General features: G+C 37.9%; 2 protein-coding genes across 3 annotated transcripts in view; one reads left to right on the top strand and one right to left on the bottom strand.

Annotated features, from left to right (window-relative positions):
• Positions 1-14,460, bottom strand: part of LOC106882603 (putative fatty acyl-CoA reductase CG5065) — a 125,191-nt gene extending 110,731 nt beyond the window's left edge. For both annotated transcript variants that reach the window (XM_052969542.1, XM_052969543.1), the window contains exons 1-2: positions 14,206-14,460; positions 3,368-3,543 (exon numbers count right to left, since the gene is read on the bottom strand). In XM_052969542.1, the coding sequence (XP_052825502.1) occupies positions 3,368-3,543; positions 14,206-14,409 (380 nt within the window). In that variant the 5' untranslated portion in view covers positions 14,410-14,460. The remainder of the gene's footprint in view (positions 1-3,367; positions 3,544-14,205) is intronic.
• Positions 1-22,400, top strand: part of LOC106869388 (fatty acyl-CoA reductase 1) — a 422,225-nt gene that overhangs the window by 281,957 nt on the left and 117,868 nt on the right. The gene's annotated exons all lie outside the window — the stretch shown is intronic.

The following is a 22,400-nucleotide window of genomic DNA, read 5'->3' as shown; positions in this document are numbered from 1 at the left end:
AAACCTGGCAGACAGAAGGCCAGGTTCTCTCACAGAAAGAGAGAGAGGGAGAGAGAGAAAATAATCAATTCTTGCACAAGATTGGTACTTTATTATAGGACCAGATTATGAAAGTTGATAAAAGAGTTATAGCACAAATGATTAGGAACAGAATTAGCTTAAATGAGATGCATTTCAATTTTGTGCCAAGAAAAGCACAACTGATGCCATCTTAGTGCACTAATGAGACAACTAGGAAGCTAAATAGTACGTAACTAAGAGTAAGCCTTGATATCTAGCATTCATCAGTCTAGAGAAGGCCTTTGACAAGTTTCTTCTACATACTATGAAGAAGAACTGGGTGTAGATGATTGGGTTGTGAGGACCATACATGCTATGTACAGAAAGGCAGTAAGCAATAAGTTCAGCAACAAATTTAGCATGCAGGTAAGGGTCCATCAAAGCTCAGTTCTCATCCCATTCCTATTATTATTGTCCTCTAAGCTGTAACAGTGAAGTTCAAAATCAGTTGGCTTTTGGGGCACCTGTACACTAATGCTGATGATCTACGTTTTATAGCTGAATCTGTGGAAGATTTATATAAGAAATTCCAGACCTTGTAGCATAACGTAGAATCAAGAAGCCTCAATGTACATTTAGCAGAGATTAAAGTTTTACTCCACAGGAAAGAAGTCCTGCTTGATATGTATAAAAGGCATAGGTAGATATTTCATAGAGTACCCAGTCTAGACATACAACAGAGGTAGGATCATAGGCAAGCTGGTAGAGAAGATAGATTTCATGAGTGGCAGATGCATAGGAGCATCTAGCAGTGAGAGTATGCATGTAATAAACTCCTTCAAATGCTTAGAAGGCTCCCTAGAAGTAGATGATAGCTTTTATTAATTATATAACCAAAGTGGATGTCACAAAAGCATTGTAGCCAGCATAAATACATGGGGAAAAGTCAAGTAAGTTACTGCTTGTTCTGGTAATGAAGTGTTTCTCTCTCAGGGTAAAGGACAGATTGGACGATGATTGCATCTGAAGTTTGATGATATACAGTAGTGAGGCATGGCCTTGAATACAGAAAAATGTAAAGACTGGAGAGAAATGAAGTGAGCATGTTCAATTGATGTGTAATGTTAATGTGCACAAACAAAAGAGCAAAAATGAACTGAGAGCAAACCTGAATACAAGAGGAATCAGATATAGCATGCAAGACAGAAGACTGCACTAGTATGGGTATATAATGTCAAGGGGAAGGAAGTTTGAGTTGCATAAAGAAATGCTTGCTCAAAATGGATGGGAAAAACCTATGAAGACATGAAGATTATTGATCTCAAAAAGCTGAACCTCAATGAAGGAAATAACAAAAATGAGTAGCCACATGTGGTGCTAGAGAGAACCTAACCACTCAAGTAGCATGTATAATATACCTACATTGGATTTCACATTCAATATGCTCCTATTAAGCATCCAACAACTGCTCTGCATTGCATTGGTCCACTTCTCTTCCACCATCATTATCATTCACCTCTTTTTCATCATGACACCGGTGTAACAACATCAGATCTGTCCACATTCAATAGTTCTTATTTTCACTCTTTTTTACTGTGAGCCATCACTTTCACTCTCCCCATTTATTGACATCCACAACAGTCTCTTAACATCATCCCTCTCTATGGCTGTCTCTCAATCTTTCACCTTCATGTGTATGTACACACTGCACCCTCTTTGTCATTCTCCATTGATATGCACTACCCATGCCCTCACTACTGTGATACCTTCTTTCATGACTCTGACCAATCCTATCACTCCCACTTTCTCACTATGTCACTCATGCTGGTTTTCCATCCAATCCTCTCACCAATAACCAACATGTCATTGCCTATCATTACCTCTCTTCTCACTGTCTATCATCACCTCCCTTCTCACTGCATATCATTACCTCACTTTTCACTGCCTGTCATTACCTCACTTTTCACTGCCTATCATTACCTCTCTTCTCACTGCCTATTATTACCTCTCTGGTTACTGCCTATCACTATTTTTCTTCTTGCTCCCATTGCTACCTCTCTTCCCACTCCTATCACTAATTCTTATATTCTGTTTTCCCTTACACTTCCACCCTCATTCTCTCTCACTCATATTTCTCTTAAACAAAGGAACATAAAAAAACTCTTGTCTTACATAGAACAAGGCAATATCTCTAGCAGTGATGCCACAAGAAAATGAAAACTCTGCAAAACGCTTGTTGTTAGGAAGGGCATCTAACCATAGAAACAATGATCTCTCAGTCCGCTCCTACTAAAGTGAGTAGTTTCCTATATGTTTTCCTAGTTACTAGAACTTTGATATTTACTAAGTTAACTTTTAAGACACTTTGACTCTAGTTTTTTCTTTCACACCTAGAGCTTCTTTTCCAATTCTGTTACAGATTCCACTATGAGAGTGAAATCATCAGCATATAGTAGTTCCTAAGGGCAGCTGGTCTTGAATGCATCTGTTATGACCTACAGGACAAGGATGAATAGGAAGGGACTGAGAACCAAGCCCTAGTGAACACCTGCCTGTACTGTGAATTCATCACTGAACTGTGGTTAACTCTTACCTTACCTTTGTATGGCTCTCACAAGCCATTCATTTACTCCTAGCTTCCTCAGAGACCACCATATCACAGCTTCCTCCAGGTCCATAAATGCTATGTACAATGGTTTACTCTTAGCTAAACACTTCTGAAGTTGTCTGACTAAGAAAATAGCATCAGTAGTACTTTTCCCAAACAAAAACCAAACTGCATTTCATCTAGTCTAATTCTGTTTCGAATTAATTGGGCTATATTCCATGGGGCTGCTTGATTAGATATTTCATCATTTATAGAGATATTGCAGATCTGTCTGGTTTGTTGAAAGCTATTTGTTGAATTTAGTGTAGCATGAAGGAAAACAATAGCTAAGATTTACATTATTGACATTTGATGGATATTTGTCCTCATCTTGTTTGTTGGTTATTGGTGAGAGGATTGGATAGAAAACCAGCATGAGTGACATGATGAGAAAGAGGGAGCGATAGGGTGGGTCAGAGTGATGAAAGAAGGTATCACAGTAGTCAAATGTAAATAATGTACATAATTCCTCATCTCTTAAATATAGAACTGTAATAGCTAAGATATTAATTACAGTTATTAGTTTTTTTTATAACAGCTATAAATAATGATAGCCCATGTGATAAGTTAATTTGTATTACATTATGATTAACTATAACTACAAATACATTACATCTCTGTATCACATGATGTTTTTTTATAATCTTGATATTGTTTATCAAACTCTGTACCATACACATACATGTAGTTTATAATATTTTCAAACCACAACAATCTCACCTGATATGTTCATCAAATCTAATTGTTGCTGCACTGTGGAAAACAATCTCTACTTCTTCAGATAGCAGTTTACTATCTCTGTCTTTTAGTCCCAATTTCTCTTCCATAATGTCACCTTCTATTGGGTGTAAGACACGGTGAAAGTCTGGTCGCTCTTTCCATAATTTGTCAAAAGGCTGTGGAAGGAGGGAAAAAAATTAAAATTAGCAACAGACAAAAACCCAAATAAGTAAATCAAATAAGGCATAATGTTACTAAAAGTTTGGGTTAGAATTGAATGTCCTAGAGGCTCCATGGAAGTGGTAGATAGGTTAAGTTACCTATGTGCCTTAATTAAGCGTAGAGGAGAATGTTCTAAAAGTATAGTTGCTAAAATAAGAATAAGATGCAGGAAGCTTAGAGACCTGTTACCTTGTTGGTTACAACAAGAAGTCCCCTTCCACAGAAACTCACTTGGAGATCTCTCTGAAGAAAGCCACATCCTCATGAGATGAAAGAATACTTTATTTGATCTCCTAAATCCAGTCACATCTTCTGAAGTACACAAGGTACACCAAAGAGCGATGACTAGCCTCTTGGAGACTGAGGTCACAAGAGTTCAAATGTGGCTCGGCCTCAGGTGAGGATGAAATTCAGCTCGAGTTGTTAAAGGTTTTAAGTAGAGAAGGTATTCTCTAACAGACTTGTGTGCATCAGATGGCCTGAATTTCCAGAAATGCTCTTAAGCAGTGACATCAGAATGATAATCCACTTTCAAAAAGGGAGACAAGAGGGACTGCTCTAATTAAAGATGAATCTCCCTGCTAAAGTCCATAGTGGATGTCTGGCAAAGGGATGTAGGGATATTGTTGAGTTCAAACTAGTTGATGAACAGTATGGTTTTCATCCCAGACACAGCACAGCCAACCAAATATTCACATTGTGGAATGTCTTCAAGAAACCATGTGAGTATGGCCAAGAGGTGTATGCTTGCTTGTTTCATAGGCCTCGAAAAGGCAGACAACCTAGTTTCACAGAACTTGTGGAAGGTTCTGCAGGAGTATAGGATCAATGGACAGCTTCTTGTTGCCTTGAAGTCCCTATGTGAATGCCCTAGCATTTGTGTTTGGATAAATGGCACTGAGTTGAAACCATTCAATGTGGTTGTCAGACTCTGCCAAAGGTGCATAGTGTCACTTCTTCTGTTCATAATCTTCACGGACAAAATTGATATGTGCACCTAGGCTGGAAATGGTATCAAAACTGGCAGGTGTGGGATCAGTTGGCTAGAATTTGTAGTCAACATGATATTATTCAATTCGTTAGAAGGTGATTTTCAACATGCACTTGATAGGTTTGCTGTTGAGTGCTGCTTGGCAGTGCTGTGAAGATTGAAACACTCATCCTCTGAAGGAAGCTGGTGCAATGCACTCTACATATGAGTGAAACTCCACTGAAGCAAGAGGAGAAGTTCAAGTATTACAGGGGTGTTTTCATAAGTGATGGAGGGCTGACTTAAAGGCAAAAATAACAAGAGCTGGTATAGTAATGTGCCAATTTGGTCATCAGAAGGAGGGAGTAAGTGTAAAAGCCAAATTCATTATCTTCAATTCAATGTTCATACCTACCCTTATCTATGGTCATGAATCTTGGGTAAAGACAAAAAGAATACAATCACAAATACAATTGGCAGAAATGGCATTCCTCTGAAGGGTCTTTGGACTAGGATTACTCAGTGTGCATAGCTTGGAGGTCAGAGAGGTGCTCCAAGTAGAGCCGCCACTACTCCAAATTGAGAGATCACAGCTTCAATACTATGGACATGTAAGAATGTCCCAGGAAAGAATCGCTGGACAGGTTTTACAGGCAAAACCAACCAATAGGAGACCCAGGGGTAGACCACAAACAAAATGGTTGGATAACATCCATGAGCTTGGTTAGTCTCATTTAGGTTTTCAGCCAAATCAACTGGTCATAGTTGCTTCAGACAGGATCCAATGGAAGGAGTGCTCTGCTCCTAAGACCAACCCAGGAATAAGATGAGATGAGGCTACAAAAGGTCTCTCTCCAAATAAAATACAGATTGTATGATGATTGCACATGAACAACGATGCCACATGATAGTGAGATGTGGGCCGTGTATGTAGAGCACATGCAAAGACTAGAGTAGAATGAAACTAGTACATTCCATTGGACGTGCAACATTAATGTGAATGTACAACAAAGTGCTAAGGTGTTGTGAGAAATAATGTGCATGAGGAATTAGATGTAGTGTGCGAGAAGACTGCACTGGTTTGGTCATGTGATGTATATGGATGAGGACAGCTGCACAAAGAAGTGCTGGTCACTTAAAGTGGATGGAACCGATGGAAGAGGGAGACTAGGGAAGATATGGGACGAAATAGTGATAGCTGATCTCTAGATGCTGAGCCTCACAGAGGAGATGACAAAGGACCAAGATGATTGGCAATTTACTGTGCTCAAAAAGACTCATACCTGTCCACCACAGCAAAAGCGAAGTCCTAGAAGCATTGTGTGTGTGCTTGTAGCTCATTGTGCCCCAACAAGCAATCTCCACATTTCATGCCCCTAACATCCAGCTGTCCATTACTCCTCTATCTATGGCACAACCTGGGGGCTGTTACCACTTGAGGGCTGTAATAGCACATATTTCTCCTCCCTCTTCCTTTATACCACCAGTTACCTCTTTCCTATTATACTCCCTTCCCCTCTCACCCAATTTCACCAATCACCTCATTTCTGTGTTTTCAGTTATCACTCTCCTCTGCTATATTCCACTTAACACTTCATAAATTTGCTTTCATTCTCAACACCTCCTCATACATGCCATCTTGTCCCACACACTATAGCCACCCCTATATAATCTTCCATCTTCCCCCTCACCACTCCTACATTATGCACATCCTCCCCACTGCCCTCTGCTCTAACCTTCCTGAACCACTTAACCATACTGATATTTCCCATCAACTGTACCTCCTCTACACCATCTCTAGCTATCTGTCAACTGCCCTCTCTCACCATCCCAACTCTGAGCCACTATCCATATCCTCTTTTATACTCCCCTTCCTTTATCTTGAGAATTTGCTCTGGCACTCCATTACTACTATCTTTATCTCCTTCTCAACTACTCTCATCTACCCCCATATAATGTGTGGTAACCATGCATCCCTTCTGCAGCAAAACACCTATGCTTTTCCCTCTATCATACCTTAGCCTTTCAACACTTGGTACAAAGCCACCCACCCCTGAAATACTCACCCTACTTGCTTAGTAGTAGGTTCTTTTCCTTTTTCTCTCTTTGTCTTGCAAAGTTACTTGGCTACACTAGTGCCAATGACACACACACAAAAAAAAGCACACAGTATACATTGTAATGTGTTTCGCTTTAGAAAGGGCATCCAACCATAGAACCCATGCCAAAGCTAACTCTGGAGCTCAGCATACATGGCTGGATCCTGTCAGTCCATCCAATCCATACCAGAATGGAAAACAGACATTGAATGATTATGATGATGATGTTTCCATACAGAGATAATTTATCATGTCTTTTTCAATTTTTTATAAGTTAACAAAGCAAAGACAATGCCAAGTACTTTTGTAGTGGGCTGTATCTGACTAATGAGAATGATACAACCAATGACCAACTTAGACACCTGAATATCAATGTCTACAAGGAACATACAAGCAAAAGAGGACCTAAGGATGTCTGAATGCTGACAATTCTGTTAAAAAGACCCTAAAACACCAAAGAAACTAAAAAAAAAATGGAGTCAGCTGAAAATTGGCCTCATTCCATTGCTAACCATTCCAGAGTCATAAATATTACACCATATCTGACACAGGCTTTTATACAATAAATAGGAGGATAATAGAAATGAAACATTAAGATGAAGCAGCAGAACTTTAGGTAAGATGATTCATGCATGGATTAAACTAAAACTGTTACTGCTGTTGTGAACTGGTAGAATTGTTAGCATGCCAGACAGAAAATGCTTTACAGTATTTCATCCATCTTTACATTCTGAATTCAAATACCAGCAAAGCCAACTTTGCCATTCATCCTTTCAAGGTACCAGCCAAGTATTGAGATCGATGTAATTGACTATACCTCTACCACAAGATTTCAGGCCCCTTGAGCCTATAGTAGAAAAGATGATGATGATGGTGATAGTGATGGTGATTATTATTATTATTATTATTATTATTATTATTATTATTATTATTCAGGTCACTGCTTGGAATCAAACTCGGGATATTGAGGTTAGTAGCCCACGCTCTTAACCACTACGCCATATGCCCATGGGCAATTATGGAGTGAATTTCAGGGCTTATAAATCTAATATTCTCCTATCCTTCCTTAATACCAGTTCCCATTTGCTGTTCATATCTGCACTCGGTCTGCTTAGAAGGTTGTTGTGTCCTAGCATATGTGCTGCTTCTTTTAGTTTTCGTATTTTCCAGTGGTGTTCTCTGTTTATTATTTTAACTTCATCCCACAGGGGAAGGTGGTCTCCATTTTTCCATACTTAGGAATGAGAACCCAGGTTCGAAATCACCCCAAGACACCTGATGGAGGCTGGATGGTATATCAGCCTATACGTTGTGTTAATGACAAACAAAATGAGGACAAATATCCATCAATTGTAAATAATGTACATATTCCTCATCTCTTAAATATAGAACTGCATTATCTAATCGGTATGGAGCTGACATTAGACTTCAATGGAGACATATAGAGAAACTCCATCAAAAACTAGCTTGTCTTTCAAACCATCTAACTTTCCTGTGTAGATGTAGAGACTCAAAGCTAATACCACCTGGCTTGAATATAATGACGCATACCTTAGGAATGAGAACCCAGGTTCGAAATTTCCCTAAGACACTATTAATTCATTGCAGGCAACATTTTATGTTTTTATTTGCAACAGTCTCTCATTCACACTTGCCTCTATTTTCATTAATGATAATTTAATAATAGCTATATAACTTTGATATGAGACACAATTTCAAGAATATTATCAGTTTCTAGAGTTTGTTAAATTAAAATTTTTGATAAAATGAAATTTTTTTAATATACTGGTATAATTTTAAAGTGATTTTGTGTTGAATGAATTCATGCTATTACACAAAATAGCTGTATAACTTTGATACGAGGCACAATTTCCAGAATATTATCAGTTTCCAGAGTTTGTTAAATGAATATTTTTGACAAAATGAAAACTCTTCAATATACTGGTATAATTTTTTTTTTTTAAATGAAGAAGTGATTTTGTTGGTATGGTTACTTGGAACACTATAAGCCTAACAATAATAACTATGTGATCGCCACTATTTCTAGCATGCTAAACAAGATAGTTTTTAACAAGCTTTAATTTATATATAATATGCAACTGAAAAAGAATATTTAGCAGCAAAGGCACAACGGCAAAGACACAATTCAGATGAGCAACTGAATCAGATGAAACCATGGCAAAGCAACTGAAACAGATGTCTGAATATACAGAGACATAGACATGATTCTGTTTCTGCTACACATGACCAACTGGTTAGGGTATCTCGAGAGGAGAATATTCTACTTCAAAATAATGGTGTCAGATCACAAATTGTTGATGCAACACTAAAATGATCTTTTCTTTGCAATCATGTGGAAGTAGTGCAGTTGTCAACCAATCAAAGACTTCTTACAGAATGTCATTCTAATGAAAGAGAGTTTGCTAATTACCTTCTTGATATAGGAAATGTTAACATTTCTATTGAACAAAGCCTAGGTGAATTCAAAATTAAACTACCCAATGATCTTTGCCTTGAAAGTGGTATTCTTTCATATCTATGTGATTTTGTATATGCTGACCTCGAAAATAACTTCACAAACCCTGTGTGGCTTACAAATTGCACCATCGTTACTCCAACAAATGAAGTAGCACAATTTGTGAATGATTTTGTGTTGACTAGGATCCCTAGTGAGCTAAAACAAATATACAGAAGCTCAGATACAGTTGATAATGAAACTCTGTACCCAATCGAGTTCATCAACAAACTTACACCATCAAGGGTTTCCACTACATATTCTCAAACTGAAGAAAAAACGATGCATAATGCTTCTGAGAAATTTAGATGCTACTAATGGACATTGCAATGGCACACACTACATCATTGTCAGTTTACATGATCATGTTATTGAGGCTGAGGTTGCTTCTGGTCCTTGTGCAGGATCAAATCTGCTAATCCCAAGAATACCACATATATCTCAAGAAATGGAATTGCCATCTACATTTACACGCAATTTCCTGTCAAGCTAGCTTTTGCTTTGACGTGCAACAAGGTACAGGCACAGACTTTTGAACAAATTGGAATATATCTCCCAACACAGTTCTTCTCACATGGTCAGCTGTATGTTGCATTATCTACAGTTCAAAAGAAGACTAATGTAAAAATATTGGCTGAGAGAAATGGAAACAGTATGATTACTGACAAATGTGTCTACAAGGAGATACTACTTTAAAGCAAAATATGCTTTTTAGCAAGTTTCAGTAAATAGAATTAACACATAAATTATATGTAAAGTAACATATATTTGTGTGGAATTAAATTGTTTTGGCATATTTCAACAAATGATGTCATTATATTAGATCATTTTAAATTTGGGTATATTTGAAAAAGTAAGGAAACGTCATTCCCATGAGTTCTCGCAGCACTAGACTTTCGTGCACGTGAGTGTGTGTGTGTGTGCATCCATCCATCCATACCTATGTAAGTTCTACCAATTATTAATGATTGACTCTTTAAAAAAGAGAGATTATGACTTATAAAATAATAAAATCAATATTTACTAACCAAGTGAGCACTATTATACAAAGAAATAATTAGAGATAAAATATCATAAAAATTATTAGAATTCGGAATCAAATGTGGAAATATCGAGTGGCTAGCAGAAAACCACCTGGAGGGTGGTCTTTCTGCTAGTATTTGTAATGGATAATTACTTGCTGCTGTTGTCTGAAAAGAAGCTATCAAGAAGAACTGAAGGCAGTAGTGTGAAGAGGAACTGCTAAAAGATTGCACTGGATATTAAACTTGATGTGGGAGAAAAACTAAGTTATATTGCCAAAACATTAAATCTTGCAACATCTGCAATGGGAACAATGCATGACAACAGAGAGAAAATCACATCAAGTGCTCAAGAAGTTACTCCATTAACTGCCCGGACCTTATTTTACCTTAGATTTAGTATAAAGCTTAAAATGGGATGACTTTTGAGTGTATCAATTGAGGGGCAGAGTTGGTGCAATGTGATGATATAAACACCACAGTAATTCAAAATAAAGCCAAAAGTTTCTATGACAATTTGCAGAAAAAGGAAGGGAAAACTTCTAATGAAAAACCTTTTTTGGCTAGTAAAGGCTGGTTTGAAAAGTTTAAGAAATACATAAATTTGAACAGCATAAAAATGACTGGTGAAACTGTGAGCACTGATATACAGGCTGCTACTAATTATCCAGAGCAGCTGAAGAAAATGATTGCTGAATGGAGCTATACACCAGAGCAGGTATACAAAATTGATGAAACTGTACTTTTCTAGAAGTGTATGCCTGCTAGAATTTTTATTCTTTAAGAACAAAAACACCAAGATTTAAAGCTTCCAAAAATTGTCTGACACTTCTTTTTGGAGGAAATGAAGCTGATGATAGGAAAGTAAAACCCCTACTTTTGTACCACTCCAAAAATCCAAGGGCTTTCAAATGTTACACAGTTAACCTACCTCTGATTTGGCATTCAAATAAGAATGCCTGAATGACTCAGAGCCTTTCCAAAGAGTCATTTAGTGAACTTAGATGACCTTTCTGATAATGTAGAATATTTCCACAAGAATACACCGTCTTTGCTGCAGCCAAGTGATCAAGGTGTGATCGCTAACTTCAAGGCATATCATATAAGTATTAAAGAACTTGTGAAAGCAACTGACAGTGAGGATAAACCAACAGCTAGAGATTTCTGGAAGAAATTCAACATAATGGATGCTGCAGATAATATAGCTAAGTCATGGGATGAAGAAAAACCTTCAGCTTTGAATACTTCTTGGAAAAATAAATGGCCAGACTGTTTCCATGACATTAGAAGATTTTCTCAAGCAGAAAGTCTACATAAAATTTAGAAAGATATTACAACACTTGTAAAAGATGTAGGATTTGAAAATGTCGTAAAGGATATGATTGATTTGCTAGTTCCTAGCAGGAAAGTTTATCTAATGAGGTGCTGATGTTGTTAGAAAAAGAACAAGCTAAGAATATAGAGGAAACAACTGAAGTTCCACCTACACCACTTAAATTAACTACAAAAATTATTGCTAAAGAGTTGGCACTTAAAGAGGAAGGTCTGCAAGTTTTTGCTGATAATGATCCTAATCATTACCATAACAAAAATTACAGGAAGAATTTACAATGAGTTCAGTTCCTACACTGAGCTCTACAAAGGGATGATGTATCTTAAACAACAACTTTGGAAAAGCTCTTCACCCATCCAACTGATGCTGGTGACAATGAACTATAAGCTAGTAAATATTGTCCCTTGTCCTCCCAGTAATGTTCATTCCACCACGACCCTTCACACAGAATCGACATTTTTTGTGATATGAACATACTCTTATGATATTATGAATCTTATTAATTCTTCTTGAATATATTCCTCTTGAAATATTTTTGAGTTTTATGTATCTATATTGTACAGTGTATGTTTAGAAATTATTTTCATGTATAAAGGCGATCATGTTGCTCATTTTGTTGTTTTCTTGTGCGTTTTGTTTTTCAAAAACATCCATAGGAATACAATCTCACTTGGTAACATGAAAATCAATGGAAAAATTAATTTTGCATTACAGGTTTTCTTGTTACTGCCAGGTTTTCAGAAATGCATTATGTCCATAAAGCGAATGATTCCAGTATCACTTCTTTATACCCTTCTGAGTCCATTTGATACATTTAGATTGTTATCTTCCTTGTGTTGCTGAAATTGGAGGGCGTGGGTTGAGATTAATTTCATTCATGAGACTATTCAAGTTTGTATTTGGAGAAGAGCTTGTTTCAGTTGCACACTTTCTGAGCCCATGGTGATTATTATCATCATCATTATTAAAACAGCAAGCTGACAGAATCGTTAGCACACCAGACAAAAGGCTTCACAGCATTTTGTTTGTCTTTGCTTTTTAAGTTCAAATTCTGCTGAGGTTAGTTTTGCTTTTCATCCTTTCAGAGCTGATAAAATAAGTACCAGTCAAGTACTGAGATCAATGTGATTGACAATCCACACACACACACACACACATGCAGAAATTCCATGCCTTGTGCTTATAGTAGAAAGGATTATTATTATTATCATTTTGCTGGTGTGATGCCTGTTGTTGCTATTGTAGTGGTTAGCACTGGAGAAAAGCTTGTTTCAGCTGCAGACTTCTTAACTCCAGGCTGCTGCTTATTATTATTACTATCATCATCATCATCATTGGCAGCAGCAGCAGCAGTAGTAGTCTTTTTTTTTTTTTATTAAGGTGGTGAGCTGGCAGAATCATTAGCATGTAAGACAAAATGCTTAGCAGTATTTCGTCAGTCTTTACATTCTGAGTTCAAATACCATCAAGATTGACTTTGCCTTTCATTTTTTCAGGGCTGGTGAAATATGTACCAGGTGTGCACTGGTGTCAATGTAACTGAGTAGCCCTTCCCCAGAATGTCAGGCCTGTGCCTATAGTAGAAAGGATTATTATTATTATCATTATTATTTTGTTGTGGTGGTATTTGTTACTGTTATCATTGGTGTTGTTAACATTGTGACATAATCAAAGACTGGAGCTTTACATTTAGTTGCTCTACATTCCTGACAATCATCATCATTACCACTATTATTAACATTGTCATATTACCAAAGATCAGTGTCCCTTTCCTTGCACTAACATTTATCATTCTATTTCTAGGTCTTCTGTTAATAGCAGTTAGGTTAAGTAAAATCAGTGAAGTAAAGTATAATAAGCAAAGATTAAACATATTAATAGCTGACACCAAGAGAACAATACACAAATATAATATTCCAGTCAAACTTAATTTCACTTAAGCCTTAATTTAACAAAGATTGGCTTAAGAGTAAAAAAAAGTGGGTGAGGCATCTTGTTTAATGTAATATGAAGTATAACTAGAGCTGTAGTAATTCCCTAATATTCAATATACTTGCAATATTACTATACTATCAATATTCATTGCAGATATCTATTGTTTAAATGTCTGAGATGAATTGATTTCAATAAAATTATCACTGTTTAAACAACTAACATCATCTTTAGAGATGAACAATTTTTCAATATCTACATGTATGCTTTGATCAGCGATTTCTTTTGTTTTAAGAAGTTAATAGATAAATTTCCCTACTGGACAATATATTAAGTCTATGATAGAACCTATCAAATAACTTACGACATTGATTTGCTCAGTTAAATGAATCAGGGCAATCTAGAAGATAAGTGAATAGCCCAGAAACAATGAAGCATCTGCCATAGATTTGAACTCACAAATCCTTATCTTGTTAATCAAACCACCTCTACCACATACTACTACTATTACTTATTAATAATAATCTCATTACTATTTAGAAATAATGACATCATAACTAGGATGATGAATGGTAGAATTGGTAGACCACTAAACATGCTTTTTTGTTGGAGACTAATCTAAAATTGACTGAATTAACACAGAACATATTTCTATAATAAAACTGTGATGAGGAGATAAAGCACATTCAAAGGATCAAAAATGAAAAACTGAGGGAGGTGAGGGAGAGAGAAAGATCCAACTCACACGACTGTGCAACAAATCTTGGAACCGCTCATCAATACTTTGGCCTTTCTTCGGTCGCATTAGCATATAAATAGTCTTTATACCAGGACAACATCTGAGCAACTTTTCAATGAGGACTTTACCAATAAATCCAGTTGCTCCAGTGATAAACATGCATTTGCCTGCATAATATTCAGCAACAGATGGTAAAGGTTTTGTTTCCATGGCTGGCCCTCACTGTCTGACCAAATGATTCTTCAGCTATTGGCACTAGCACCTGCAAAATAATAATAATCATTATTATTATTATTATTATTATCATTATTATTATTATAGTTGGTTATACATTGCTTATATCTGCACAAAAAAAGTGTTAATTATTCCTCCAGTCTAAATTTTTAGTGACATCATTATTATTATAAACATCATTTCTTGACTGTGACAAACTGAATCTTCAAAAATAAAATATTGTTATCACTGCAACTGATTACTTTAAGTTTAAATCTTACTGGGGTTAACTTTGCTTTTTTATATTTCTGGGGATCAATAAAATAAGAAACAGTGTGGGGCCCTGCGGGAACATATGAAATAACTACACCTACCACCAAATTTATGACTTCAGGCCTAAGTTAGAAATCCCCATCATCGCTATTACTGGCAGAATAGTTAAAGCATCAAAATAAATGTTTTACAGTATTTTTTTCTCATTACATTTTGAGTTCAAATTCCACCAAAGTCAACTTTGCTTTTAGCAGTTCATGGATGATAAAATAAGTATCACTTATTGATTTAATTGGTTCCCTCATCCAACTCAAAATTATCGGCCTTGTACCAAAATTAGAACTATTAGGGTGGTGGATTATCAGAGATGTCTTCTTGTATTCATCTATTAACTTGTTAAATAATATTGAGTTAAATATATCTCCAGATTAACAGCATGGGAAGGTATGTCTATATTAAATATAGTCCTGCCTGATCAACTTGTTTATTTGCTCATATTATTTCTATTTTTATTTTTTATTTATTTATTGCAATGGATTAGCAGAAACTGTAAACAATAAGCAAAATTCCTCATGATATTTGTTCTGACTCTGTAATCTGACTTCAAATGGAGCCAAGATCAACTTCAACTTTCAACCTTCTGGGGTTGATAGAATAAAGTACAAGTACTGAGGATGAATTAACTGCCTAACCTCTCTCACAAATTTGTACACTTGTGCCTATGTCAGTCACTATTATACAAAAGGATCATGGATTGGCAGAATTGTTAGTGCTGACCAAAACACCTAATAGTATTTATTCTGGCTCTTCATGTTCTGAGTTCAAATTCCACTGAAGTCAACTGGAACTTCCACCTCACTGAGTTAGATAAAATAAAGTACCAGTCAAGTACTAGGGTTGATGGTATTGACTAAACCCCTCCCCTCAAGATTGCTGGTTTTATGCCTAAATAAGAAACCATTATTTTAATTATTATTATTATTGTTGTTGTTGCAACAAAATTCTTTCCAATATTTGTTCCAGCTCTTTATGTTCTGAGTTTACATAACACCAAGGTCAACTTTGCTTTCATTGTCAAAGGTCAATGATATCACCTAATGCATCATCCCACCACAACATTTCAGGCCTTGTGCCTAATTCAGAATCAATGAAAGATGGTAAATTGACAGAATCATTAGAGTATTGGAAAAAAAACACAATATTGTAATATGTTCTGGCTCTTTACATTTAGAGTTCAAATTCCACTGAGATCATCCCTTCAGGGCCAATAAATAAAGTGCCAGTCAAATACTGACTATCCTGAAAATTTCAGGCCTTGTTCTGTGTCAGATATAATTATTACAAAAAGTAGTGGTGGGTTAGTAGAACCATAAGAGTGTCAGTATTTATTCCATCTCTTTATATTATGAGTTTAAATCCTTCCAAAGTCAACATTGCCTTTCATCTTTCTAAGATTAATACAATAAAGCACCACTTGTGTACTGGAGTCAATGTAATCAACTGAACTCTTTCCCTCAATATTTCAGGCACTGTGCCTATATTAGAAACTTTTGTTTTTCTTTTTTATTTGTGGTTTTTTTTTGGGGGGGGGGGTCTTTCTTTTGCAGTGAGTTAGCAGCAGTGGTACAGTGATAAACAAAATTCTTAGTGGTATTTTGGTAAGCTTTTTTTTTTTTAACCTTCTAAATTCAAATCCTACAGTTAAATGTGTCTTTAACACTTTCAGGGTGGATAAATTAAGTGCCAGCTATCAAACACTATGGTTGATTTAATTTATTATGTCCCTTAGCCTAAATATATGGCTTCATCATCATCATTTAATGTCTATATTCCATACTGGCATGGGTTGGCTGGTTCAACAGGATCTGACAAGCCAGAGGTCTGTGTCACTCTCCAATGTCTGCTTTGGCATGGCTTCTATTGCCAGGTATTCTTACTAATGACAGCCATTTCACAGAGTGTACTGGGCGCTTTTTTGTGATACTAGCACTTATAAGGCTGTTATGCAGCTTGCAATTGAGACCCTTTGACAGAGTGGTGATGCAGTATTGAGGGAAGTACTTTGTGCTAGATCTTAAAAGGATAAAGTATATTAGCAGGACAGGAATAAGTACTTTGCCATAGAGGAGATACATGACTACCTCAACAGGAGAGAATGGATGGTGGAGATGAGGTTTAATCTTAGAAATCACTGACCCTTGACCATTTCTTCTAGGCAAAACATGATGCCTGTGTAATCAGAGCAGAGACCTGCGTGCTCAAAAACAAGGGGACAAAATGTAGGAGGTGATAAGTAATTGCACAAGGAGCAAATCACCTGGTTTGGATGGCCTGCTCTATGACTTCTACAAATTCATGCCAGACTTGTTTGATGAAGTCTGGACAGATGTCTACCACATCTAGCACAGCGAAGAAACAGGAAATGGTACTGCTGTTGAAAAAGGATGCCAACAAAGGGATGTGGTAGGCAATTTTCAGTTCATAACCCTGATAAACACAGGGTTTAAGATCTCTCTCATGGTGTTAGCAAAATGGTTGGTTCTTGCTGTTGGTGGTCTACTCGGGAAAATGCAAACATGCTTGATCCTGAACAGATCTAACTATGTCAACCTCCACCTTATGCAATACATTATAGAGAAAGCTGGGGCCAAAGTTGGCTTGGTAAGGGTCCTAATCAATTTGGGTCAGTTGAAAGCTTTCAGATAGGGTCAAACATCATTACTTAAAAGCCTCATTTTCAGAGGTTGGACTGCTGCAATATACAGTGGCATCTGCTTGGTGATCAAAGTAAATAGCCACCTCTCTGAACCATTTTGCATCAAATGCTCAGTCTGTCAGGGTTGCCTGCTCTTACCTCTTCTGTATGTGTTAACTCCAGAGCCACTGCTGAAGAAATTAGAACACTCAAGGGGCAACCTTTTCAAAGTGGGGCCCCAGAGGACCATGTTGGCATATGTAGACAACATCAGCAACATGGTGTCAGAAACTACCCATATTTAAGACAGCACCATTTTGAGGGAATACAAGATGATGGTAGGGGCCGAGATCAGTGCTGACAAGGCTTGCAACTGGGCACCTGAAGAGGTAGGTCCATGCCATTGGATGGTGTCATTGGATGCTGAACTGGTGGAGTGGTTAAACTGTTCAAGTTGTGGACAAGAACTGGGATGAGGTGATGAACAGAATTGGCCAATCTAACCCAGAAATGGGCTGAAAGCAAGCTGTCCCTGAAAAAGCAGGCAGAGGGGGAAAACGCTGACATACTGTTTACCACCTGACCATTATGTCTCACCTGAGTTATCACCTGATTAGATTAGAGAATCGGTTATTCAGTTTCTTGTGGAAGGGATGTGTTTTACTGGACAGGCGGTCCATCTGTTATTAGCAGTTTCTATGTGGAAACTAAGGATTGCCACAGCTGCTGATGTACAGACACATGTTGATATTCCTCTGCCACCTGCAAAGATTCCTAGACAGTGAGCATGTGTGTGTGTGTGTGTGTGTGCACCATTTGTAAGGCACATTTTCCTGCAGTTCATCCTGATGGAGCTACAGTACTAGGTGAAACAAAAACTGAACTGGATGCCTGGCACATAAATTGTTGTCAAGCACTCACTGCTATCTACAAGTCAGACAACACTATCAGTGGATATTCCACTCTAGCAATCTATAGAACCCTTATCAACTTTTTCAAGTTTCACTAGAAAAGGAAGGCAACAGTGGAAGGAAGTGCTGACCTCAAGTGAATTTACTGAAAGGTAGGTAAAAGTGATGGAAATGGCAAGAGTGAATGGCACCACTCTGAGTATATACCTGTGAGTTAAAGAACAAAAACTGGTGAGGGCTCTTGCCTTTGGTGTTCAGGGAAATTTTGTATGGTGGGGTTCCTCAACTGGCCCTAGAAGTTCTGTATCAGGAGGACTGCATTGCCATCATCATTTTCTTTTTTTCTTTTATTTATTTACTAATTTTTTATAATATATACTATGTATACTTACTTGCAGTGGTGGACACAATACCACTAATCTGCTAACAGTTAATCAGCAAAGCTAACTTTTTGTTTAGGGGATTAGCGTTTTCACTAACTTTGGAAACCGTTAGCAGACCAATCAGCTTCCACTAACTTTAAGTCCACTAACAAAATTCATACGTTTGTTCCTAGCTGTTGTGGGCATGTCATGGAGAGTCCCTCAGGCATGCTATTGGCTGAGTACATGACAAGATGTGATTGGCTGACACAGCAGCAACAAGCTGAGCAGCATTGTGTAATTATGCAGTTTTGAGTTGTGTTCACTTGCGACACTCTCACATTACAGACTGTCATACAGTGTCAGTGACAGCAGTGTACGTTATTGGCTTATCAAGTTATTGTTTATCCTTATGGAAGGTGAAGACGTTTTTGTTCAGCCTGAGGATGAAGGGCCTGTTGAGGAGTCTGCAACAGCTGTGAGTGAGTCAGAGGTCGCTTAGGTTGAGAGCCAGAAGTCTCAGAACTTGTGGCCCCATATTGAGGATTGCTTTATCCTCATGTCAAGGAATAATGCTGTACTTCCGGCGCATCATGTGCCAGTCCAAAGAGACCATCATCAAGGGACAAACGGTGAACCTCTACAACTTCAAGTTGCATGTCAAGAGGAAACACCCAGCACATGCCATCCAGCTTGAGGAGAGGATCAGGGTCAGCTCTTCCCATGGTAGCAGTGCCAGTAGCCGCAGTGATATGCAAAGAAAGCACGCCAGCCCAGCATTGGCAAGGCATTTGATCAAACTGCAAATTATATTGATTCTAGAACGTCTATGCTGATGAGAACATGGATGTTGTTACGTAAGTAAAACATTAATGTTTGAAACTGCAGTCCATAGATAATTGTTTATTCTGTATATTTCTTGTTTTGTCGTGTTCTGGTGTTTTGCAAAATTTTTTCTGGAGAACATTATTTTTCTTTGTGCTTGGGTTGTTGATGACCTCTTTCTAGCATATTGGATGTCCATCTAGTGGTCATCCCTTATACACGTGTAATACAATTGTTTCTGAATTTTCAGATTTTTCTATATGCTAGGCCACTTGGTTTTAAATCGAATTAATATTCATTTTATCACCCTATGTTGTTGGCACTCTGTCGCTTACGACGTCGAGGGTTCCAGTTGATCCGATCAACGGAACGGCCTGCTCATGAAATTAACGTGCAAGTAGTTGAGCACTCCACAGACACGTATACCATTAACGTAGTTCTCGGGGATATTCAGCGTGACACAGTGTGACAAGGCTGACCCTTTGAATTACAGGCACAACAGAAACAGGAAGTAAGAGTGAGAGAAAGTTGTGGTGAAAGAGTACAGCAGAGTTCGCCACCATCCCCTGCCGGAGCCTGGTGGAGCTTTAGGTGTTTACGCTCAATAAACACTCACAACGCCCGGTCTGGGAATCAAAACCACAATCATATGACCGCGAGTCCGCTGCCCTAACCACTGGGCCATTGCGCCTCCACTATCACCCTATCTGTATAAATAAATAATAATTTAAATAGTTATGTTCTCCAACTGGCAACATATACTGCAGGAAATTATTCTTTGCAGAATTGTTTCCAGAATTTTGCGTGCCAGAGCTGAGGCATTTTGAAAAATAGCCCCAATGTAATCGGTAGAACTATATGCAAGTTTTGTGTCATGAAGACAATTCGTGTATAGTTCTGCAAATTATATTGATTCTAGAATGTCTATACTGATCAGAACACGGATGTTGTTACATAAGTAAAACGTTAATGTTCGAAACTGCAGTCTATAGATAATTCTTTATTCTGTATATTTCTTGTTTTGTCCTGTTCTGGTGTTTTGCAAAATTTGATGACCTCTTTCTAGCATATTAGATGTCCACCTAGTGGTCAAACCTTATACACGTGTAATACAATTTTTTCTGAATTTTCAGATTTTTCTATATGCTAGGCCACTTGGTTTTAAATGGAATTAATATTCATTTTATCACCCTATCTGTATAAATAAATAATAATTTAAATAGTTATTTTCTCCAACCGGCAACATATACTGCAGTGAATTATTCTCTGCAGAACTGTTTCCGGAATTTTGCACGCCGGAGCTGAGGCATTTTGAAAAATAGCCCCAATGTAATCAGTAGGACTAGATGCAAGTCTTCTTTCATGAAGACATTTCATGTATAGTTCTGCAAATTATATTGATTCTAGAACATCTATGCTGATGAGAAAACGGATGTTGTTACTTAATGTTAATGTTCGAAACTGCAGTCCATAGATAATTCTTTATTCTGTTTACTTCTCATTTTGTCCTGTTCTGGCATTTTGCAAAATATTTTCTGGAGAACATTATTTTTCTTTGTGGTTGGGTCATTGATGACCTCTTTCTACCATATTGGATGTCCACCTAGTTGTCATCCCTTATACACGTGTATGCGTGTGTGTGTGTGTGTGTATATATATATCATCATCATCATCATCATCGTTTAATGTCCGCTTTCCATGCTAGCATGGGTTGGACGATTTGACTGAGGACTGGTGAAACCGGATGGCAACACCAGGCTCTAATCTGATTTGGCAGAGTTTCTACAGCTGGATGCCCTTCCTAACGCCAACCACTCAAAGAGTGTAGTGGGTGCTTTTATGTGTCACCCACACGAAGGCCAGTCAGGCGGTACTGGCAACGGCCACGCTCAAAATGGTGTATTTTATGTGCCACCCGCACAAGAGCCAGTCCAGGGGCACTGGCAACAATCTCGCTCAAAAATCCTTACACATGTCACAGGCACAAGTGCCAGAAAGGTGACACTGGGCACAGGTGCTATCCCGATTTCACTTTTGCTTGCCCCAATAAGTCTTCGCAAGCTGAGTTTCATGTCCAATGAAGGAGACGACGTTGGCACGGGTGCCAGTTGTCGAATTTAGTTCGATTTCACTTGCCTCAACAAGTTTTCGCAAGCGGAATTTAGTGTCCAATGTAGGAAAGGTACGCATAAGTGGGCTGGCTATACCCCTGGGAGAGGATTTGGATTTAGGTCTCAATTGGCTTGCTGGGTCTTCTCACACACAGCACATTTCCAAAGGTCATCGCCTCAGTGAGGCCCAATGTTCGAAGGTCTTGCCTCACCACCTCAGCCCAGGTCTTCCTGGGCCTGCCTCTTCCACAAGTTCCCTCAAATGTTAGGGTGTGGCACTTTTTCCAGAGCTATCCTCGTCCATTCTCACCACATGTCCATACCAATGCAATCGTCTCTCTTGCACATCACAACTGATGCTTCTTATGTTCAGCTTTTCTCTCAAGATATTTACACTCTGTCGGGTATGCACACTGACATTACACATCCATCGGAGGATACTGGCTTCATTCCTTGCGAGCTTACGCATGTCCTCAGCAGTCACAGCCCATGTTTCACTGCCATGTAGCATGGCTGTTCGTACACATGCGTCATACAGTCTGCCTTTTACTCTGAGTGAGAGTCCCTTTGTCGCCAGCAGAGGTAAGAGCTCTCTGAACTTTGCCCAGGCTATTCTTATTCTAGCAGCTACACTTTCAGCGCACCCACCCCCACTACTAACTTGGTCACCCAGATAGCAGAAACTATCAACTACCTCTAGTTATTCTCCCTGGAATGAGACAGAAGTTGTTTCCTGTTTGCTAACAGTGTTTATTGCACCATAACATCTGCCACATACAAAAACTAACTTCCTAGTTAACCTGCCTTTGAT

The sequence above is a fragment of the Octopus bimaculoides genome, chromosome 7 (assembly GCF_001194135.2).
Source record: "Octopus bimaculoides isolate UCB-OBI-ISO-001 chromosome 7, ASM119413v2, whole genome shotgun sequence".
Taxonomy (NCBI): Eukaryota; Metazoa; Mollusca; class Cephalopoda; order Octopoda; family Octopodidae; genus Octopus; species Octopus bimaculoides.
This window is presented reverse-complemented; position numbering and strand designations above follow the sequence as displayed.